General features: G+C 35.4%; 1 protein-coding gene across 1 annotated transcript in view; it reads right to left on the bottom strand.

Moving 5' to 3' along the window:
• Positions 1-15,328: 15,328 nt before the first annotated feature.
• LOC121383040 (polycystic kidney disease protein 1-like 2) overlaps positions 15,329-25,880 on the bottom strand; it is a 31,426-nt gene continuing 20,874 nt past the window's right edge. Inside the window, exons 4-7 of the mRNA XM_041512799.1 lie at positions 23,784-24,040; positions 22,196-22,479; positions 20,439-20,580; positions 15,329-17,231 (exon numbers count right to left, since the gene is read on the bottom strand). Of these exons, the coding sequence (XP_041368733.1) occupies positions 15,985-17,231; positions 20,439-20,580; positions 22,196-22,479; positions 23,784-24,040 (1,930 nt within the window). The 3' untranslated portion in view covers positions 15,329-15,984. The remainder of the gene's footprint in view (positions 17,232-20,438; positions 20,581-22,195; positions 22,480-23,783; positions 24,041-25,880) is intronic.

Below are 25,880 nucleotides of genomic sequence, written 5' to 3'. Positions count from 1 at the left end.
TAATTTCACTTGAAGTTTAGGTTGACATCCTCAAATGTTGTGTATCAGGGATTTATTAAACACAAATCTATATTAGGCTGCTAAATACTACTGAGGTCCTGCATTGAATATGACGTTATATGTTGGTGAGATGTCATTAAAATGATCTCTCATTAGACTAAAACTGATTAAAAATCTACGTTATTGTTTTAAAACCCATATTGATAATGCATTTAGTGTTATCTTTGTAATATATCCACGACTACAAAGGTATTATTGTTTAAAATTGTATCTTTGTACTGAGCCCATGGAAGGTACTAACATATTATAACATGACCACACCCAAATAGGCATACTTTTGACTCCACAACTTAAAAAGATCAAAACAACACATTTTTATTATATTCAAGTTTACCTATTTATTAATGGTATTAATACACTGACAAGTGATTCGGCTGTACACGTCTCCTAAAATTTAATATTAATGCATTACTACCTTCATAATTAAGTTGATTTAATTAACTAATCCAGGCATTGAAAATAACATGGCAGGGTGTGTCGTACTCCCCTGCTGAAGACAAAAGACAAAGAGCTTTATGTCTCCTGAAACTAGAGTCTAGCACGAGTTAGCAGTTCAATATGTTTTAACCTCCGTTTTGCCTAATACAGATGAATCTAGCTTGGGACAACATTGATAGACTGGAGGTGGCATTCACTGGTGGATAAAATGTTTGAAATTGTATGTTTTTGGTGCATGTGTTGGACCACAGTCACTGGTAATGGATCATACCAATGATAAAACAAAACTCCAAACATTTAGTCAAAGTTGATTGAAAACAAATAACCTAATTTGGAAGCTAGCAAGGCAGAAAAACACAGATAAATGGAAAATTCAAAGTTGGACCGTATTCAGTATGAATACCAGAGACTTCAATATGAACCATTTCAAAGATACCTGCCTACTATCAATATATCATGTTCCGAGCCGACGACTATATTTCAAATAGTGAACCAGAGCATGTTATAATACAAATTCCTTTACAAACTATTGCCGTACTGATGAATCAAACAGTTTGCAAAGGCATAACGACGGCAATATCATTATTATCTTAAGAATGGAATCATTCTTAATGCTATAGGTAGTAGTCTACCAAATAGCATATCGTCCAGGTCAGAGTTCGAGGTGCACCCAACTTTTGATACAGCACTTCATGGTTCCTCGAATGCCAATGGTGACATATGTGACAGGACTTGTTGTAATAAAGTGTTGTTTTATGTGACCCAAAAACTTGCTGAGATTTGATTTGAACCAGTGTTAGTGTCCCACGTACTGTGATGCTTGAAAGATAGATGGGATGCCATAAAAATAAGCTTGTCAATTTTTGTGCGGGACAGCGGTTGTGAAGGATGCTTCCTGTTATCTCAGAAACTAGTAGCTTGACCCCCCATTTTCTGTGATTTATTTCAAGGGTGAGGTGTTCTAGTATTTATATATGGTGTGTGTATGTTGATTGATACGTTGCATGTAACTGTTATACCCCCATGTTACTATGGTCGTCTATGGGATTTTATTTGGTGTTATACACCCTATAGACATCATATGATGGTGATTTAAAGGCTTGTACATAGGTATAGGTGCATAGGATTGCCGAAGACATAGTTAGTGGAGTATCAACCTCTATCATGGACCTCGTTGCAGATGAATTTGACATGAGTAGATAGTCTTACAGAAAAGTTGTAACTATTGTTGATGGGATTAAACTGGTCCAGGTAGTAAACAGTGAATGTGTTAAGTGTTTATAGGTGGTAAATCAATGTTACATAAAGCATTATGATGTGGAAGCCACACAAAACGTGTTAATATTGTTAAAAAATTGTTTTGTTTAACGACACCACTAGAGCAAAATAATCGGCTATTGGATGTCACACATATGGTAATTCTGACTTGTAGTCATCAGAGTAAACCCGCTACATTTTTTTCTAATGCAGCAAGGAATCTTTTATATGCACTTTCCCACAGACAGAAAAGCACATACCATGGCCTTTGACCAGTTGTGGTGCACTGGTTGGAACCAGAAAAAACCCAATCAGTTGAATGGATCCACTGAGGTGGTTCGATCCTGCGACACAAGGACCTCAAGCGAACACTCAACGGACTGAGCTAAATCCTGCCCCCTGTTAATATTGTGGTTGATATATATGTCATAAGACTTAAAGGAACATATTTCGGAGTCAGGTTACCAATATTATCAATTTAAATACTTTCCTAGTCAAAACATGAAGGAAGGCAGTATACACAAATATACTCCAAGGGAAAGTGTTTTGATAACAAATATTAAAACAATATCCAAGGTTGTATGTTGTCTGGTGTTTTCAAGTTGACTGATGCTTGCTATTGCATGCAGCTCATGCTGCAATTTAGGAATACAAGTAAGTTGCCTTTAGCTCAGGAGAGAATGAGAGACTATATTTTGTGCTTGGCATTCCAAGAGATCCCTGGAGTTCCATTGCTATCACAAATGTGGTCCTAAAAGTGGTGCAAGTATTGTTGAATCTGCATTGACAATTAAAATGTTTGTAGAGTTGTATACGCTGGTTGTTACACTGCCAGTGTACCCAGGAATTAGAACCGTGTGTCTAATTTGAAGCCTTTCCGAATGAACGCGCAACATGACGAAATGTAGCAATAAATGTTCACTTCACCAAGTTTTATCAAACCTTTTCTCTCTCTACTTGAAAGGGAGAAATTCACTTCTCCTACTTTTTCAATTCTAGATGAGAGCCTGCCAGGATATGTTTTTGTTCTACGCAAAGAAGGGCAGAATCGAAAGTATAACTATGCAGGGATTGTTTGATAAAACATACACAACATCCAATCAACCAGATTGTAATGTAGATTATGACTCGGTGACACCAAGCGCCGTTGATATACGCTGAAAAATAGAAACAGAAGACGACTATATAGCATCTATATAGACTGGTATAATGTTTATAATTGTAGACTGTGACAACCAGGTTGAAGGCAGTGATGGAAATGTAGCACAGAAATTTTTATTTCTGCAAAATATGCATCCATCTTTATCATGGTATTTTTAATCTGTCACGACAATGTATGCATTTCCAACTAATTTATTGTTTCAACTCAGTCTTGTAAAACAATATGATTTTAAACAATAATGTTTATTATCACCTGTATGTAACAATAAATATGTAATCAAATTACATTTTAACTTGACAGGAACGTTTAATTAGAAAATAATAAATTTGTTTTAAAAGAGATAATTTTAAAAAGCCATATAAATGCTCATATTAATAACTTCATTAGCAAATAGCTTAACCAATGATTTATATTGGAAAAATCAAAATAATGCGTGGGAGTCCAACAACATTCAGGTACATTAAAGCCCTGAAACTCAAACTTCAAGTGGAATTACTGTTGTAAATGGCAAAAATTGTAATTTGAGACCCTAACCTTCGAGTGATGAAACTATTGCTTCTATTTCTCAGATTTATATCTCACCAACTTTGTTTACCTTTAGTTTTGTTATGTATATCTTAATAAATATTGTATGATGTTTTTATTTAGTTATTCTGTAAACAATTCTTTTGAAATTCTGCTTTTGAGGAAAGGGGGTATGGTTATAAAAAGGGTCGTTATACAAAAACACTTCAAAGAAAACTTGATATATAGGATGTAAATATTAACTAGATGTCAAAACAAGCTTCTGCGGCAATAAGATCCTTCAAAAAGAATATATGAGGTGCTGAACCTAAACTTAATGTTAAATTTCTACTGAAAAATAAAACTGTGTGAATTGTATTTTGTAATGTTACAGAAAAAGTGTTATGTGAGGCCCTAATCCTCAAAAGATTACAATATTGGTAACATATCTGAATTCTCCAATCCATTAACTCCAAGTTTTGTATTCCTAAATGCCTTGACAAATATTTTACAATGCGTTTAATATAATCGCCCTTTAGCAATTCTGTAAAAATATAACTGTCGTGGAAATGGGGGTAGGGTCACAAAACAGGTGGATACACACAGAAAGCTGTGAGTCCTGTAATGCCATCGTAAATTGTCCAGCCCTAGGGATGTAGGCCTTGACAAAAATCACTATGAACATTCGTCCCCCAGGTGATACCAATTGGCCAAATTTTGGGTCCTGGCTCATGGACTAAAAAGGGAATTCCCCATTTAAAAGTTCTGTTCCAGATTGCACATAGTTGCGATATAAGATAAATTTATCACACAATTTCAAAATGTCTTTATCACTATTACAAGATTGAATAGGTATGTAATAAAGGGTAGTATATAAAAAGGACCACATGCATCATGAGTGCCACCAGTGGGGCAGGATATACTCATCTTTCGCGAACACCTGATATCATCACCGTGTTACAGTGATTCAAAAGTGCATGCCATCACAGAGCTCTGTGTATATTCCATTGAGCTCTAGCCTGTGCACGTTTGCGTGTTCTAAGCTAGTCTTGGAAGTGGCAGCCCAACTACTGGCAGTGCAAGAGGAACAAACATATTTTCTAAGGACAAGCATCTGATAGTGGATCATGGATGCAACCACGACTTTCTGTAACATCCTTTCAACTGCCTTGTGCACAGATATGATTTTAATATCAGCATACGGGTTTGTCATTCAGATTTGTTAAAGGGTGAGGTATTGGGTCTTACGTTTAGCAGATAAAAATCCCACACACACACAAAAACTCAACATAATATCAGAAAAAATCTAGAAAACTGCAGGAACTTGAAAAGTAGGGGTCATATTGTGAGCCTGAATAAAAGAACACATAGGAAAACACTTTTTGGATGACATTAAAATCTGAATGATTTTTCATCTCTGTTTTAGTTGCCAGGATGTGACTGAAGGAATAACCTGCTTTCAACTGATGCCATTGCACAACAGCATTAAGGCAGGGAGGTAAGCACATCCATCACACCCACTCACATAGCAGCGGCATGTCAGTGTCTCTTTCAGTATTCTCAATACATAGCATGCTTAATAAAATTATGAATTGGGATGCTTAACATGCGTATCATGTATCTTTGCCTAAAAGTCAATTTGTTTTTCATGAAAATATTAGTTTGTAACTTGAAAAGTCAACTAATAAGGGGGGTCAGAAAATTACACAAAAAACATTATCATTTTGGGGATTGAGTTTTAATTACCAGCCACGCGAAGTGGAGACAGTAATACAAATATTTGTGACTGTAAAACCAGCATTAACACTGACAAGTGGTCAAATACAACATATAGTTATCCTCGTTCTAATTCAATAAATCAATTTGAGAAAGAAGAGGTAACTAATAATGTTTTGGAAAGAACACAGTACTAATAAAAAAAACTGGTCACGACTATCTGTTTCAAGAAATTCCTGAAATTTCTGACACATTAATGGTTTTACAGGCACAAATGTATTTGGCTAATTATATGCAGACTGAATTAGAATTATATGCAGAATGTGATGGTTACCCGGTGGGCAACCAGTAGCTGAAGTTCGGTTGCCCAACATCATCCCTTGGTTGCCCACATATTTTATAAAAGTTTCCTTTTTTAACATTATTTATCTACAGCTCATCTGCGCTTGGGCTGTCATGGTCAATTCTACGGGGTTTTCAATTATTAAAACAAAGACAAGCTAATCAATTTGGGAAGGGGTAGTTCAACAATTACCTGACAGACACAAATCGAGCGTTTCTATCCCCTCCCTATGACAACATCGTGTAATGCTGGGAAAAGCATGCACACACATGCACAAACACGCGCGTGCCCATGCACTTGACCCCCTCAAACAAAAGGGAGAACAAACTCTAAAATTATGTAACACTCGTTTCAACGGCTGCATCATTCATTCCCAGATTGTGACATACTTTAGCCAACATTATTCAGCGCAATGTTTTAACGACTGCTTAACCTCTGTGTAGGAGATCGAACAAATTAAACACAAGTAATATTACAAGATATTGTTTTAAAAAGAATACATAATTCTTAACAAACAACCCCACCATTCAATAATGCGTAAAATGCCAATAACGCAAAACGCCGCAGGAATTGCTTAATTGTTGAACGGCTCCTTACAGTGAGAAAACGCGGGAATACTCTGTAAAATAGTGTACACGTGACGATCACGAGTAGCAGGCCTGATCCGCATTTTCAGTGATACCAAACATTTTGTCTCATGTCAGATCGACCTTACTTAGTACTACTAGTTTGTCCCTGTCTGGATTATTTCGCCACCAAATACATATTTTATATTGACGATATTCACTAAACCATTTAACAAAAATACAATTTAATTCATGAAAATACGAAGAACTTAAAACATGAAGAAAAAAATCGTTTTGAAGTAAAGTTAATAATAATAACATTTAAGAAATATTTCATTATTAATTAGACTAAAGCTTGCCAGATGGTATCTAAAACATTCACACTTGGTAAACACAAGTTGTCAGTATTTAGATGTGTCAACAAGGTTTTAAGGGTGAATAGGAAATATTTTGTAGTGAGAATTGGTAGGAACCAGCTAATTTGGGGACGAAATATCTGGCATATGGCTTTTCCAAACGCTTCCTGCCAAAATCATGCACGGTGGACGCTGAGTGAATATATAGCAACATGTAAGTGGAGTTTACTGGTGGCCATCTTGGTTTTCAAAATGGCCACGATTGCAAATTTAGGTGGGGTTTTTAAATACTACCACAACCAGGCAAAACTCAATCTAATTACAATTAGGACCACTATTACAAGTGGATCTAACAGCAGCCCGTTGGAGCTCATGTCCAGTTGACCTTTCATTCGACCAATCAAAACCTTACTTGCAAAATCATGCCAGTGATTTGAAAAGAATTTGAAAACATTCGGGATTATGCCGAGGTTATACGAAATGATTCGGGTGAACTATGAAGTATGCCGGAAACTAATTTCAATATAAAATTTGTTTCAAGACAAAAAAACCCAAACCGTGATGGTATAGCCATAAAATCTGTTTATACTAGTATACAATCCAGAGTTTATTACTGCACTCCCCCCACCCCACCCCACCCGTTTTTTCAATGTTGAAATAGACCAACAAGTTCGTTATTACATAAATAGTCTCGCCCGATATTTTTAGAATTTGTATGCTCCCGAATAACGCTATAAAAGGCGAAGTGTAATTGGTCAATATTTAAATTGTTATTTATAGATGAAATGTCACCTGGACATGGGGAGTCCACGCAATGCTGTTGGATCTACTGGTGAGACCAGCAGAGCTAATTTTAATCAGATTGGGCAAAACTAAACTTTGTTTTAAAGTGGTATAAAGGTAGTTCATTCAGGTACATTAAAGCCCTGAAACTCAAACTTCAAGTGGAATTACTGTTGTAAATGGCAAAAATTGTAATTTGAGACCCTAACCTTCGAGTGATGAAACTATTGCTTCTTTTTCTCAGATTTATATCTCACCAACTTTGTTTACCTTTAGTTTTGTTATGTATATCTTAATAAATATTGTATGATGTTTTTATTTAGTTATTCTGTAAACAATTCTTTTGAAATTCTGCTTTTGAGGAAAGGGGGTATGGTTATAAAAAGGGTCATTATACAAAAACACTTCAAAGAAAACTTGATATATAGGATGTAAATATTAACTAGATGTCAAAACAAGCTTCTGCGGCAATAAGATCCTTCAAAAAGAATATATGAGGTGCTGAACCTAAACTTAATGTTAAATTTCTACTGAAAAATAAAACTGTGTGAATTGTATTTTGTAATGTTACAGAAAAAGTGTTATATGAGGCCCTAATCCTCAAAAGATTACAATATTGGTAACATATCTGAATTCTCCAATCCATTAACTCCAAGTTTTGTATTCCTAAATGCCTTGACAAATATTTTACAATGCGTTTAATATAATCGCCCTTTAGCAATTCTGTAAAAATATAACTGTCGTGGAAATGGGGATAGAGTCACAAAACAGGTGGATACACACAGAAAGCTGTGAGTCCTGCAATGCCATCATAAATTGTCCAGCCCTAGGGATGTAGGCCTTGATAAAAATCACTATGAACATTCGTCCCCCAGGTGGTACCAATTGGCCAAATTTTGGGTCCTGGCTCATGGACTAAAAAAGGAATTCCCCACTTAAAAGTTCTGTTCCAGATTGCACATATGTGCAATATAAGACAGACCAAAAAAAAAAAAAAAAAACCGTGATGGTATAGCCATAAAATCTGTTTATACTAGTATACAATCCAGAGTTTATTACTGCACTCCCCCCACCCCACCCCACCCGTTTTTTCAATGTTGAAATAGACCAACAAGTTCGTTATTACATAAATAGTCTCGCCCGATATTTTTAGAATTTGTATGCTCCCGAATAACGCTATAAAAGGCGAAGTGTAATTGGTCAATATTTAAATTGTTATTTATAGATGAAATGTCACCTGGACATGGGGAGTCCACGTAATGCTGTTGGATCTACTGGTGAGACCAGCAGAGCTAATTTTAATCAGATTGGGCAAAACTAAACTTTGTTTTAAAGTGGTATAAAGGTAGTTAGAAATGATTCCATGATCACTACATATGCAAGCATATTTGTAACCTGTATGTTATAGATTAAAACTATTGTAGTATAATAATTTTATTTCTTGATTACCTGTCCAAGAACCACTTGAAACACAATGTGACAGTACACAACATCTTTGAAAAATAATTTTACCAAAAACAATATCTCTTATGAAAATTCAACAAGTAACTATGTAAAATCATCTGCATCACATATATACATACACATACACACACACACACACACACACACACACACACACACACACACACATACATACATAGATATAATATCTTACATTTTCAGTGCAATCAAAGTATGTGATTAATGAAAATATATTTATTGGACTTAAAATAACAATTTATGAGAGGAAGATGGTGGATGATTACCATTCTGGAGAGCAAACTGTAGTCTCGCAGCACGATGTCGCGGTGTCATGATGTTACCGTTGTACGGGCGTCTGCATCTGAGTCCAGCCGTTCTGAGTCGACGGATGGATAGGCCTTCCATGACGTCCTATCGTGTTGCTTACTGTCATCGTCGCAGTTCTGAACCGGTCACGGAGGTGGTGTTGTGGAATCTGCCGATCTTTACGTGGGGTCGTAACGGGATGTTGACCAGGTCGAGGTCGATCACGGACACTCCCAGTCTGTTGATGACGTTCAGCAAGTCGTCCAATAGTTGATGGATGGACTCTGAAGGTCCGAGCAACTTGGCTTTGTGAAGTCCCCCCTTGAACCATGCCCAACGCTCGCTCCCTTTGTTCTTCTCTGAGTCGTGACATTCTTAATGTGACGAGGAATACGACACCTCTCATAAATTGTTATTTAAGTCCAATAAATATATTTTTCATTAATCACAACAAAATATTGAAAAATATGTTTTGCGTTTTCATTGTGTGTCATGGTATATATATATATATATATATATATATATATATATATATATATATATATATATATATATATATATATATATATATATATGGCGTAATGTATATATAGACTCGGTTGATATTTTCCATATTAAAAAATACTCGTGACGAATCCTCTATATATGGCGTAATGCATTTGAATGTGTTAAACACTAGTAATGATGAATTACTATGGATTGTACATTTGTATAAATTATTAACGCATGTTATGTCATGTGCATTGTGAATGCATTGTTTGGTAGGAACCATGTATTAGTACTACGTGGTTCGATATACATCTTAACTACGTCTGACAGTATAGGTATAGTATAGTTTATTAGCTTTAAGCCTTACGGCTCATAGGCATATACATATACATTCAATAAACAATGATTCAAACAGATAATATATACAATGGGTGATTGTGTAATTGGAGGATGGACAGTTATATATGCTTAGAACGTAAAAAGGTTGCATGTTTGAGAAATTTACCGAGATTACATAGTTCTTTTCTGTTTTGAACTGATAATAATTGTACAATTTTAAACATAGATGGTTTGAACCAATAATATTTTTTTTATGTAAGTAATTCGTAAACCTGTATACAATGGACATATCAGAATAAAATGATATTCGTCTTCTATATCGTCCTTATTGCACAATTTACATTTTCTTTCAGATCTTTCTATACCATAATATCTTCCTTGTTCAATGAGCAATTGATGGGAAGATACACGAAATTTTGTAATAAGCGTGGCATAACATTCAGGAATTGATATTCTAAGATAATATTGTAAACAAAAAGTGTCTATCAGCAGTTTATATAATGTACATTTTGGAGATTTGTCTATTGTAGCATCTTTCTCTTGTATAAACTGGTCCGTTAGACGTATTTCTAAACATTTTAAAAATGAGTTAGCACTATCTACATGCTGACTACACCAAACATCTCCGAAACCTATTGATAGTAGTAAATATCTTACCTGGTATAGCCAATTAGAGGGATTCATGTGTTCTAACATATCTTCATATAACGATTTTAAGATACAATTTCTGGTTTGTAGTAATTTCAACCAATATTTAACTATTCTAATTTTTCGCATAATACTTAAAGGAACTCTTCCAAGTTCTGTCAAAACAACTACATTTGTGGTGCATTTCTTAACATTCAAATTCGTTTACAAAAATCCATATGTACATGTTCAATATCATGAGCAGGATGAAAACCCCATATTTCGCATCCATAATTTAAAACACTAGAAACATAGGTATCGAAAACGTGCAACTTCGTGTCCTTATTAAGGCATAGATTATTACATATTCTTGAAATGGGATTCATACATTTTCTGCCCTGTGAAGCAATTACCCTTTGTGATATAGTAAACTTTCCATTAAAATTCAATGTCAATCCAAGGTAATTAAAACAATGAACAATTTCAATTAGGTCATCGTTATATATCCATGATTCTTTAACAGTTATTTTACCTCTATTTCTGAATACAACAATTTTTGTTTTATCTATATTAACACTGATGTTCCATTTTGTACTATATGCATAGAGCACATCAAGCATCTTCTGAAGACCTTCTACTGTCTCTGATAAAAGAACAGTGTCATCAGCATACATTACAAGAAACAACGAAATATCGTGTAAATACATTGGCTCACATAAGCCACTAATTAGCTCATTTTCAAAATCATTAATATACATAGAAAACAAAAATGGTGATAACGCTTCACCTTGCATTAGTCCAGTATTTCAATTAAAATACTCTGAAAACTGAGACTGATACTTAACACATGTCTTCAAACCGTTATACATCGATTTTATAATATTATAGAGTTTGCCGGTAATACCGGAACGTGCTAACTTAAATAATAATTTACATCGATTTACACTATCAAACGCTTGTCTATAGTCTACAAAACAGCAATACAATACAATTTCTTTTTACTCGCCAACATTTTCTATTTTGTCTAATACAATTTAACTCGCCAAGCATGGAGTGCAAAAATCGCATCAGTTGTGCCGTAGCCTGGTTTAAAACCAAACTGGGCATCTGTAATAACATCGTTTTCGTCTGACCACTTTAACAATCTATTATTTAAAATTGCAGTGAAGACTTTTTCCAGAGAGCTGACAAGTGTAATACCTCTGTAATTCTTTGTATCATTTACGTTACCTTTCTTATATAGAGGAATTACAATACCTTCCGACCTTGAAGGAAATATCCCACTATCAAATATAACATTAAAAATTCGAGTCAAAAAAGGAACAAATACATCTTGGAACGTAATAAAATATTCATTAAGTAAATGGTCTTTTCCTGGTGATTTTCGTGATTTTAAATGTCGTATTACTGTGTGAACCTCTTCTTCAGTGATTGGGCAGTCGAGCTCTGCGTAAGTGCCCTCGTCGTGTTCTTCTGCAGCATCTGGAGGGTCGTCTGTGTTACTGGCTAAATGTTTAAAATGTTTTTAAAAAATCATCCAGAGATAAATCTGTTTTCGGTTCACGTTTGCGCTTTTTAAATAAACTAAAGAACTGCCGAGGATTACATTTTCTTAGGAAACCAATCCTATTGCCTTCAAAACTCAAGTAATTTCTTTTAACTCTACACTCATAAGTCTTGTATATACGTTTAGCTAAAACTAAAGCTTGCCTATTGTTTACATTACGTTCAGTATTAAAAACATGCAAAGAATTTCGATAACCATTGTGTAATGTTCTGCATCTATCATCAAACCATGGCTTATTAGTGTGAACAGATTTTACGTGTGTATGGCTATGGAACAGCTTGGATGTTTTCAAACAGTATGGCTCAAAAATGTCATTAATTAGAGATGTAAAGTCCACAAGCCCTTCGCTGACAGACATTTCGGATGACTGCATGTTGTCAATACACTCATGCATGTCGCTGGATTTCTCATACAGTTTTCGCTTCATTTCCTCTAATTTGTCAGCGCTCCAACGTAAGATGTAGAAACTGATATGCCATCAACAATAGGACCGCAGTCATGAAGTTGTTTACAGTTCATAGTAAACGCTATAGGTGCATGATCTGACCACTCATTAAAATCGCACACATGCAGTTCAGAAATTGTATCCACGTTATCTTTGTGTTCAAGAACGTAATCTATTACACTTGAACCTAAATGGTTGTAAAAAGTAAAACGGCCACATTCATCACCTGGCAAACCATTACTTATGCGTAATGTCACGTGTTAATTGCCACATATATGCGCGTTTATGCTCCAGTTACTTGCAACAAAGGCCCTTTGTTACTACTGAATCGTGGAGTGGTTGATCTTTGTTTTTGACGTTAATGAACTTTCCTATTTTTATTATTGTTTCTCAGATAGTGTGCAATCTCCTTTTACAGAAAAGAAAATGTACAATATTTTTTGTGCTCAACAAAAATACTTACGAACACATCTTGCGGAGACCAATAAAAAGGGGCACCACGAGTGGTATATCAGTCCGTGGTATGTGCTATCCTGTCTGTGATATGGTGATTATAAAAGATCCCTTGAAAAGAGTAGCTCATGAAGTGGCGATGGCGGGTTTCTTATCTCAATATCTGTGTGGTCCTCAACCATGTCCCACGCCATATAACAGTAAATAAAATGTGTTAGTGCGTCGTTAAATAAAACATTTCCTTCCTTCCTTCCGCCGTAGTCAAAAGAAAGCCCTCCAAAATAATTCAAATGTGATTAATGTTTGCCACTGTATATAACTTTTCTTGATCCCGTAGCAGCAACGATTGTTTATTTATATATATCTATGTGTGTGTGTCTGTCTGTGGAACAGTGGGCTATTTCTCGTTCCAACCAGTGCACCACGACTGGTCTATCAAAGGCCGTGGTATGTGCTATCCTATTTGTGGGATGATGCATATAAAAGAACCCTTGCTACTAATTGAAAAAAAATGTAGCAAGTTTTCTTTCTCCGACTGTCAAAATGACGAAGTTTGACATCCAGTAGCCGCTGATTAATAAATCAATGTGCTCTAGTCGTGTCGTCAAACATTCATTCATTCATTCATTCATTCATAAAACAAACTTTTATAAAGTTACTATAAATAAAACCCCCCAAACATTTGAAGATATTAAATCAGTTTCGTACCTTGATCTACGCATGGAGGTTCAAAACAACAGTGGTCTATAAACTAAACTATATGTTGAGCAACCTTCTGCTCCAGCTAAATATCACAGCTTCTAAGATACCCAAGTCATGCTCATTGTATGCATATTTAAAACAATGCCATATCATTCTAACACAGAAGTTATTCCATCAGTTATGATGTCCAGGGATCCGTGGGGTCATTCAAAAAGTTTTATTGATAGACATTGGGAGACTATATCCACTAAACACGATGTACCACTGACAAAAATGATGACTGATGAACTGACGGACATAACAGCTGTGGTGGAAGTATTCATCATGGGTGCCACCGATGGCTCAGGATAAGTTCACCTTTCGCGAACACCTAGTATCATCACTGTTATTGCACTGATTTATAAATACATGTCAACACATCTGTACTTATTCTAATGAGCTGTCCGGGGTTAGTTTTAATTTAGTAAACTAGTCTGGAATGGCAGTCCTCTTGTGATCGTGCAAGAGGGATTAAATCTCCAGTAGGTGATCTCCTCGGGGATGGCTGTGGTATAGATGAGTTTCCTGTAATCAAGCACCATTTTGCCAAATGCCAGTTCAACATTATGTCGAGGTATGGCCCTAATCATGTATAAACTTTGTTTAGGCCCTTGCCAATGTCAAATGATATTCTAAAACATTCTAAATTAATAACACATGGACCTCTATCAAAATAAACATTTCGTGGTTATTCTTGCTATTTGAAGGTAACATGTTAATTTTGTCCCATCTTTCCCTTTATTTTCATGATCCATATATTTGAGATTTAACGTAGCCAGAGTATTATCTTAGTGGGCACAACCGAAGTAAACCATTTCCATACTTTAAGGAAAGAAAATGCACTATTACTTATGAAGAATTGCGTTTTGTGAACAATTAGGTCCGACACAGCCTTTATGTAATGTTCATTCAGCTGAGTGTACAATTGATATTGAGTTTTTTACTAGTTTTTTAATAGCAAAGACAAAATTGTTTAGCCTAGTATAACCTAAATTGTATAAGATTTATATATTATTTTACCATCCTGAAAAATGTGTACATGCCTGTAGAGGGTCCAGAGTGCTCACCATACAAGAACATTTTGTATTTATCACTGCTTGTTAGCTTTTGTCTCTTTCTTAAGATGTAAATACCTAGTTAATATCATGTTCAGTGGGATTTTTAATAACTAAAGTTGTACATTAAATATATTTTCTTGTTTGTAATATCAATCTGATTGTCTGGTTTTCAGGCATACAATTTACACAAAATAAACACATCCTCACCATATTATTTGTCTGGTATTCAGTTGCCAGGGGTTTCTAATTTAGAGGGTAAATTTTATTGTTAAAACATGGGTATATTAGGGGACCGTGGGTCTGGTTTTGTGGGGTTTCACTGTATAAGGCAAAGAAAGCAAGCCCCATTTGGTTACAAAAGCTAGAGTATGCTTAAAAGTAAAACGAAAAACATTTTCTGTGATCAATATCCGATTTGCAGGAATGTAAATAACATTGGACAAAATAATAATGATAATAATGATGAAATCTATAAATCTATGCAGGATCTTAAAAGTAGAGTATTACTATTAGTTTATTTCATTACAGAATAAGGACAGGACATATTTTGGTGTAGCTGTAAAGGATTGTTAACTGTGATCATAGTGCATGCACGATTCAGCGGATTGAAATATCTTTGATATGAGTTACCTGGAGACAATAAAAACAATCAGAACCAATCAGTATATTTTATTTTCACTTTGTAACAAAATACTTTGGAAATATTAACAAACAGATCTTCAAAATATTTAGGGTTTTCCTGCTTTTTTTGTGAACTTCAGTTTCTACCAAGACCATCTGAATCCTAATAACATGAAATGAATCCATGAGAAGAGTAATAAAATACTGCACAAACAGAGACTGAAATGTCAATGAAAAGAGAAACAAAAACAATGAACAAAGAACAACATTGCCTTCATAAAGACCATAGTAATCGGATTTGCCCATCATAAAAAGGAACATTTTGCCTGTAACAAAATACTTTGGAATTAACAAGCAGATTTTAGAAATCTTCAACAATTTTACGTTTATCCTGCTTTTTGTGTGATTCAAGCATCGTTATCAAACGGAAATTCCCAAGAATGTACTGAACCATGTGAACATCAGTTTTTACCAAGACTATCTGAATCATGATAATATGAAATGAATCCATGAGAAGAGTAATAAAATACTGCACAAACAGAAACGTCAATGTTAATGAAAAGAAAAACAAAAACAATGAACCAAGAACAGCATTGCCTTCATAAAGACCATAGTAACTGGACTTGCCCATCATAAAAAAGAACATTTTGCCTGTAACAAAATACTTTGGAACAATTAACAAACAGATTTTAGAAAGATTCAACAATTTTACGTTTTCCCTGCTTTTTTTGTGAATCAAGCATCGTTATCAAACGGAATTTCCTAAGAATGTACTGAACCATGTGAACCTCAGTTTTTACCGAGGCTAAGTGAATCCTGGTAGTATGAAATGAATCCATGAGAAGAGTAATAAAATACTGCACAAACAGAAACTGAAATGTCAATGAAAAGAGAAAGAAAAACAATGGACCAAGAACAGCATTGCCTTCATAAAGACCATAGTAATCGGACTTTCCCATCATAAAAAGGAACATGGTTATAACTGTCCTTGGAATATTTCTGTATCCTTCAAGTGTAGTGCCAAAAACGAGAACAGCAAATATAGCAAATGCCATTGTAAATCCAAACAAAGAAAACGAATATGAGATCAGTCTTCCTCTTGCGGAATGAAGTGTTTGTGCAAGCATGGACAATCTTACATTGAAACGAAGCAGTTTGAAGAACTTGACAATTACCAACAGGACTAAAGCTGACATAACGTATCTCAGTAAGGAATCATAAAATGCAGCAGTGTGAAAATTAACAAACTTCTCGAAATTATTGTCTGCAAAAGTGTTCATGAGATGATTACACACAAGAAGCCGATTAACAAACAGAGCAATGGTGGAGTAGGCTAAGCACAAAATGGTTAGTTCAACGAATGTCCATGACTCATTGAAGTAGTCAAGACATTTCATTTTAAGAATTCTTTTTAATTCAGTATAAGTAAAAATAAACAGATATATAACAAAGAGGACCTCGACAACGGCAACAAAGGTCTCAAATTCATTCTGGTAGTGATAGAAGTTAGCCGTGTAAATCAGATGGTAGGGAAACACGAAACCAGTGTTTGAGTATTCAAACATAAGCACTACTACAGTAAACAGCTGGACATTTGGGTTGAAGAGAGTGAATTCCACAAACACCACCCGCGTCTGTTCATCAATCCACTTTGTTTTTTTAACTTTTTCTATAAGCTCTCGTGCCTTATAAGGATGTCTTGGTAACTGAAGAATATATCCCCCACCAGGATAGATGTCGAGCCTTCCCATAATTGGAAGGGTGTCTAGACTAGATCCAGACTGATATGTCCACTTTGTTATCTCTTCGACAGTTGTTTCATTTTCCCAGTTTTCAGTGTAAGAACGAGATTCTTCAGCACCATAACTATAGGGTGGAAAACACTCTTCTGATGAATTTAGTCTTGACTTCAAATCTAAAAAGTGGATACAAGATCCTAAAACAAAATAAGAAAGCAAAATTATCATTAGCAAACATTTAATTAAAACACATGCATGCACAAACACGCACAATATAAAGTGTATATTGTTATGTTTATGCCATTGTTAATATGTGTGATATTGACATTGTTAACATGTATATCATGTGTAACATTTGACATTGTTAACATGTATAACATTTGACTTTGTTAACATGTATAACATGTGTAATATTTGAAATCGTTAACACGTCAATAAAAAAAATTGTCATCATGTTCTATTAATTTGTCTTTATATCTCTATTTATGCATATCTGTCTTGAAAATGTTAACAGTTTAAGTCTCTATTTTGTGTTTGTGTTTGTGTTCGTGTGTGTCATGATGTTTACACACAGTTGGTCAGTCCATATTACAAGCTAACAGCCATCAAGTAAAATAAAAGTAGCAGGCAAAAATAAATATGTTCTGCTAAAAAACAAAATTGCATACTGAAAATAATACAGCATGAGGTGAGGTGAGGCTCTGACATAGTGTGTGAAAAACTAAGTAAGGACCTCTTGGGAGCATTATGGAACTAGAATATAACAGAACTACAAGCTAAATAGCAGATGAAGCAATATATATATATATATATCAAAGACAGGCTGGCTAATGAGTCAGAGAACCTAACAATAAGCATCCTCTAATTATTCCAAATTTTGTAATGAGCAACTCTCTCTCTCTCTCTCTCTCTCTCTCTCTCTCTCTCTCTCTCTCTCTCTCTCTCTCTCTCTCTCTCTCTCTCTCTCTCTCTCTCTCTCTCACACACAGGTTGACATTTTGACCCAAATGCCATATCAATGGTAGACATTTTCTTCACTGACATATTGACCTTTGATATTTTATCCGTTGACTTTATTTCACCCTTGTTTTGAACCTTATAAAAATGCTAAAATACAACCTTGAGGATTTAGATGACTCCATCAATGGTCCCTTGATAGATGAATATTTGTATATCTGCCACAAATGATGCTGTGCAACCAATGTGCAGTGTGTGATATCAATTAATCAATAATATGCTGATAAACACCAACAGCATCGAACAATACTTCCAGTTCAAGGGATTTTAACTTTGATCTTTGTTTTTGATTATCTTATGTGTTAGAAAAGACGACGACTACAGTTTTCCATTAGTAGCAAGGGTTATTTTATATACACCATCTCACAGACAGGATAGCACATACCACGAGTCATAGTGCTTTGGCTGGAACGAAAATAGCCCAGTGGGCCCACTGACAGGGATCATTCTTAGACTGACTACACAATAGGCTAGTGATTTACCACTGGACAATGTACCGCCCCTCAAACATTTTAAACTTTTGCGATCATGATGTCTAACATAATAATTGTTTTGACATTTGATTAAAAACAAAAGAGAAAACCTACTTTCGTCATACAGGTTATGCAACAGTCACATATCCACCGATTCGGGATACGATGCCTGTATATGCCCAAATTTCGGGGAAATTTTGTAAAATGTCACAGCGGTCGCAAGGCTGCCGTGGCTATCCTGTGGGCGGCTTGACGTTATTTCCTCACCGTAGGGCACATGGGATTCTTTTAACGCTGAGTTAAAAGTTCCTGATGTGTCGCAGACATTTTTACTGGTCGTAAACCCGTAGACACGTTGTATACAGCATGGCATGGGCCCAGTACGGCACCCTCAACATTCGAACGGATGCGGCTTATGTAGGATTATCCTGCTGTACTCTTGCAGCTTACCCACGGGTGCCTTGCAGTTGGAGTCGGGCCCTTCTGAATATGTGACTGCTACAACAGTATGCCGCAGACCCCTGCGATACCCCCAATTTACTGAAATCATAGAAATCTGCAGTAGGTAGAACAATTTGTACGGGCCTGGTGGATTAGGTTACTCCTACAGAAAAGGATCAACAATATTATATGCACATTCCTATGGACAGGACAATACATACCAGTTCTAATAAAACCATAATTTATTAATTAAGTATTACATTAGTCCAAATCATGTCATGCAAACGGGTGTAGTATATTCAAATCTTATTAACGTAACAATTTGTGAGAATTTTGGTCTGAAATCAGTGTGTCTTGATGAAACTGGGTTTCTTTTGTGGCATTTAAAAAAAAAAAAAATTGACATTTTAACATGCACAGAAAATTCTTTAGAAAATACTAAAGATGACAATTAAAATTTATGGCACCCTGCTTATGAAACTCAATACTCTAATATAGCGTAAGACTAAAACCATATACCAGTACATTGTATGGATGTGATGTCATTATAAATTTGAGTCTACCTGTCAAAGCTGGCTCACACTTTCATTCATCGTTCTCATCTATCACCCTCTGCCTACCATTCGCATTATCTTAATATAAAACTAGATCCAGCCAGTGCAACACATCTGGTGTAACAATGGCTATCCTGTACGTGGGATGGTCCATATAAAAGATCACTTGTTACTAATCAAAAAAGAGTAGCCCATGAAGTGGCGACAGCGAGTTTCCTCTCTCAATATCTGTGGTCCTTAACCATGTCTGACGCCATATAACCGTAAATAAAATGTTTTGAGTACATCATTCAATAAAACATTTCCTTCCTTCCTTAATATAAAAAACTATCCAATTTCACCCACAGTTTTAATCTGTTTTGACCCTTTCTGCCAGTTTCCTCAAACTCGGTCTTCTGAGCTGTCCACACCATCGCCTACCTGTCTCAACATCCTCCACGGGTGCAGTCTCTGTATACTTCCCTGCACCCACCGAACATCATCGTCCTCTGCAGTTAATAAAGCTGCTCTGACCCATGCACTAACTAACGATCGCCGGTAATAGGGGAGCAAAGTATGTGGTTATAAATGCCTCTTAACAATGCCAAAAGTAACTACTGAACACTCTCCGAATTGGTCAGACTAAGCCCATAGCTAAATGCTGATGGGGAATTACAGGTGTGTGGTACACATAGCCACAAGAAACAAGCACCTGTTGTGGTTGGAGATACAAGAACTGGGATGTGAAGGTGGACAGCGAAAGAAGTTAAAAGAAAGGAATATTTGCCAGATTGCGAAGAAATGAGATGGAATTCAAAGGAGTAAAAAGAAAAGGGGGCAGTGGGATAAAAAAAGAAGAAAGGAAAACAAAAAAGAAAGAAGAAAAAGAAGAGTCTATACTTTAAAGTTTCCTAAGCAGGGGCCCTGGGTTCCTGATTACCTTCACGTATTCTTATTTGTCGCAATCTTGTCCTTCCCACAAGAAATGATAGTGTATTTGGAATTGGAGTGGACGGCCCCAAAAAGACTTTCTCCAAAAACGTATCATTCAAATATTCCCACATAGTGTGTGAGTCAGTTACCTGTCAAAACAGAGAGAAAAGATAAACATGTATATAAAACTCAATTTGCTATTGTAAAACCAGCATTAAACTCCGCAAATGGTCAAATACAACACGTAAACCAGCATGGCTTATTGCGACCTCGTCGTGTATTGTCAAATGTTTTGCAAAGGGTAATTAGAAGCATATATGTAAACTTATGTGAACTTATTGAATATTACTGACCATAAACCTATTCAGTATTCTCACGGACCATAAATGTATTCCATATTACTGACCGTAAACTTATTATTCCATATTATTGACCATAAACTTATTCAATATTACTGACCATAAACTTATTCAATATTACTGACCATAAACTTATTCGATATTACTGACCATAAACTTATTCATTATTACTGACCATCAACTTATTCGAGATTACTGACCATAAACCTATTCAGTATTCTCACGGACCATAAATGTATTCCATATTACTGACCGTAAACTTATTATTCCATATTACTGACCATAAACTTATTCAATATTACTGACCATAACCTTATTCCATATTACTGACCATAAACGTATTCCATATTACTGACCATAAACTTATTCCATGTAACTGACAATTTCATTTATGGATGTTCATCTATATATATTTATTTTAAAATTAAACTTTAAAAATAATAATTAAACAAAAAATTAAATTAACATTTTGATTAATTTAAAACAAAACAAAATCTAGTTTCATTGATGTAGGACTTATAGTTTGTCAGAAACACAAAACTGTAAGATTGAGCTAAATGTAAAACTGTAAGATTGAGCTAAATGTAAAAGGTTTTGCTGTGACAGTCACCACAGCTGGATCAGGGTTCCTGCAGACTTCCAAGAATCAAATTTCAAAACTTTTCCATGACTTTTTCATGACTCTTCAAAAGATTTAATGATTTTTTCGCACACAAATCTGTAAACATGTACATGAGATAAAATTGAAATCTGGTAAAACTGAATGTTCAACCTGATAAAAAGACAGGTTTTATACTCATTAGAGAGGGGGGAAAAATCAGACTTTCAATGGTGAAAAAGATTGTTTTCAGGGACATAATGCATCACAAGAAGTAATTAAAACAGAAAGTAAATATGTATATACAGTCACTGTTTATGGGGTTCCCTCCCATTCTGCCTATAACCCACTTTGCCTACACACATTTTGTCTCCAACCCAGTATTCCTACACTCAGTTTGCCTACAGTATGAAAAAGTGACATCCCCAGTTAATAGTGGGACAATCCCTATTATTTCGTGTCTCAAATCAATATACAAACATTGTATTGTATAAACAATTAAGATTACAATGAACATAAGTAATGTAATTGGGGCTCAGTTGCACAAAAGTGATTTCATGCTCTTTACAGTGATTAGTATTAGTCCTATGATCCCATACTGTGATCTTTAATATGTGATCAAAGTTAAATGGCGTCCATGATCCTTTGATACAGGATTAAAGTTAAATGTTTATATAAACGTAAGGACTATTATATTTGTGTGGATATGTTTTATACATTTATTTAGGGCTCCCATCACTGGCATTGCTATCTTTGTGATTTGGGACATAAAAAAAGAAGAGAGTTAATATATAAGGCAAAACTTACTTTATAAAAATATTTAGTTTGGTTATGTTCAAATGTACGGACGTAGATATTCTCAACATCATTGGTAACACTGTAGGACTCTTTCACATCACTGTGGCCCAAAACCACCAGGAACACTATGGCAACAAATGTGAAATACAGCAGGATTTCCACCAGGATCTCCCAAGTGCGCTGGTCCATGAGGATTCGAGTACGAATGTTTTTAAGGAGGCGTTTTGACACAGGTGCTATATAGTGTGTAGATGATTTTGTATAATCATCTTGCATATAGAACTCCTCTTCATCTGCAAGTGGATAAGTAGTGAAATGAGAACATGAACCCAACGGTGCCTTCATACTACCTCATATTTACTGATACATGGGTTTGGGAGAGATACTGGGTAATTGGTGTGTTTTAGCTCCTATTTACTGATACATGGGTTTAGGAGAGATACTGGGTAATTGGTGTGTTTTAGCTCCTATTTACTGATACATGGGTTTGGGAGAGGTACTGGGTAACTGGTATATTTTAGCTCCTATTTACTGATACATGGGTTTGGGAGAGGTACTGGGTAATTGGTATGTTTTAGCTCCTATTTACTGATACATAGGTTTGGGAGGGTACTGGGTAATTGGTATGTTTTAGCTCCTGTTTACCGATACACGGGTTTAGGAGAGGTACTGGGTAATTGGTATGTTTTAGCTCCTATTCACCAATACATGGGTTTGGGAGAGGTACTGGGTAATTGGTATGCGTTTGCTCCTATTTATTGAGATATGGGTTTGAGTGAGGTACTGAGTAATTGGTATATTTTAGCTCCTATTTCCTGAGACATCTGTTTGGGAGAGGTACTGGATAACTGGTATGTTTTAGCTCCTATTTACTGATAGATGGGTTTGGGAAAGATACTGGGTAATTGGTATGTTTTAGCTCCTATTTACTGATACATCTGTTTGGGAGAGGTACTGGGTAACTGGTATATTTTAGCTCCTATTTACTGATACATGGGTTTGGGAGAGGTACTGGGTAACTGGTATGTTTTAGCTCCTATTTACTGATACATGGGTTTGGGAGAGGTACTGGGTAACTGGTATGTTTTAGCTCCTATTTACTGATACATGGGTTTGGGAGAGGTACTGGATAACTGGTATGTTTTAGCTCCTATTTACTGATAAATGGTTTTGGGAGAGGTACTGGGTAATTGGTATGTTTTAGCTCCTATTTACTGATGCATGGGTTTGGGAGAGGTAGAGGGTAATTGGTATGTTTTAGCTCCTATACATGGGTTTGGGAAAGGTACTGGGTAATTGGTATGTTTTAGCTCCTATTTACTGATACATGGGTTTGGGAGAGGTACTGGGTAATTGGTATGTTTTAGCTCCTATTTACTGATACATGGGTTTGGGAGAGGTACTGGGTAATTGGTATGTTTTAGAGGTGATGACTTTAATTTTCCAAGATAAAAAATTTCAATATTAACATCAGACATTTTTAAATATTAACGTCAGAAAGTTTAGATATAAATCGGTTTCAAATTTCCTCCAAATGTTATACAAAGGGGATTGTTCGCAGCAGACTTTATGATTTATGGGTGGACTCTCTGTATACCTGCTGTTTGCTCTTGCTTTCCACTGTCATACTGCACACTTTGTCTGAATATCAGAGTGAGCAGGAATGCTACAGCTAAAACCTTAACTGGTTCTGTAACGAGTGCACTCTGGAAGAACGACGTGAAGAAAGAAATGAGCCATGCCACACTTTTGTTGTAGCCGTACTTGAGTCCATACAGCATCACAAAGTATGAGCAGATCAGGGAGGTAGTGATTGCTATGAAATAGGCAACATAAATAAAGTACCATGGCAATCTGAAAGAAAACAAAAGTGAAAAGGTTAACAAATCAAACCAGGCATTGGATTTGGGGATCCAGTAGAAATGAGTAAAGTTCCACAATATCATGTAGATGTTTTGGGATTCCATCTCATAATTGTACACTTCCAACCGAGAATCTGAGATTTGTGGAATCACGGCATCCTGATAAATAATATAATTTGTCATTAATTAATTCATTTTTACTTGATTTGAATATCTAAATTAAGGTTCAAGTATGCTGTGCTGGGCACCCCTCCCCCAAGCTGACTGTGTTGTTTGTCTCAGAAAGTTGGTTCATGATTACTGGTAGTTGTTAGTGATATAGGCAATACAGTGACATGGGTGGCAGCCAGTTTTGGGATTCGAATTCAGTACCTACCAGACTTAAGTAAAATTGCACCCAAAAGAAAAATAACAAGTGGAATATATATGCAATATCCAGTTACCCTAAATCTTCAAATGAAAACTGAAGTCTTCCATATTATAAAATCAGCTTTGTTGTATAAAATCCATGCAATGTTCATTTGTAAAACATTATTACTCATATTTATTAATACTGGAGCATACCCTTGACTTCTCAACAGGTGACACTTGTTTTCAAAGTTATTATGATATATTTGTTGTATTAATACTGGAGCATAACACTGAGTTCTCATCAGGTGACACTTGTTTACAAAGTTATAATGATATATTTGTTGTATTAATACTGGAGCATAACACTGAGTTCTCAACAGGTGACACTTGTTTACAAAGTTGTTATGATATATTTGTTGTATTAACACTGGAGCATACCCTTGAGTTCTCATCAGGTGATACTTGTTTACAAAGTTATTATGATATATTTGTTGTATTAATACTGGAGCATATCATTGAGTTCTCATCAGGTGACACTTGTTTACAAAGTTATTATGATATGTGTTGTATTAATACTGGACCATACCCTTGAGTTCTCAACAGGTGACACTTGTTTACAAAGTTATTATGATGTGTGTTGTATTAATACTGGACCATACCCTTGAGTTCTCAACAGGTGACACTTGTTTACAAAGTTATTATGATATATTTGTTGTATTAATACTGGAGCATACCCTTGAGTTCTCATCAGGTGACACTTGTTTACAAAGTTATTATGATATATTTGTTGTATTAATACTGGAGCATATCATTGAGTTCTCATCAGGTGACACTTGTTTACAAAGTTATTATGATGTGTGTTGTATTAATACTGGACCATACCCTTGAGTTCTCAACAGGTGACACTTGTTTACAAAGTTATTATGATGTGTGTTGTATTAATACTGGACCATACCCTTGAGTTCTCAACAGGTGACACTTGTTTACAAAGTTATTATGATATATTTGTTGTATTAATACTGGACCATACCCTTGAGTTCTCAACAGGTGGCGCTTGTTTACAAAGTTAATATGATATATGTGTTGTATTAATACTGGAGCATACCTTTGACTTCTCAACAGGTGACACATGTTTACAAAGTTATAAGGATATATTTGTTGTGTTAAAACTTCAAGTGTATTAACAGTAATATTTATTTTTATTCAGATTGTATGATTCAGTTTTATTGTTTTTGGTTGGTACTATATATTGTTGTGGTAAATAATGTTATATATATGTAATATAATAACTACATGGTTAGATTGTGTTGGATATGTGATTACGGACAACACATGTAACAACAGTATGGACAACACATATAACGAGAAGAAACCCACTACTACCAAGTCATGGGCCACTCTTTTTGATTAGTACCAAGGGATATTTTACATGCACCATTCCAGACAGGATCGTACATACCACAGTCTTTGTTACACCAGTT

This window comes from Gigantopelta aegis, chromosome 10 (assembly GCF_016097555.1).
Source record: "Gigantopelta aegis isolate Gae_Host chromosome 10, Gae_host_genome, whole genome shotgun sequence".
Lineage (NCBI taxonomy): Eukaryota > Metazoa > Mollusca > Gastropoda > Neomphalida > Peltospiridae > Gigantopelta > Gigantopelta aegis.
This window is presented reverse-complemented; position numbering and strand designations above follow the sequence as displayed.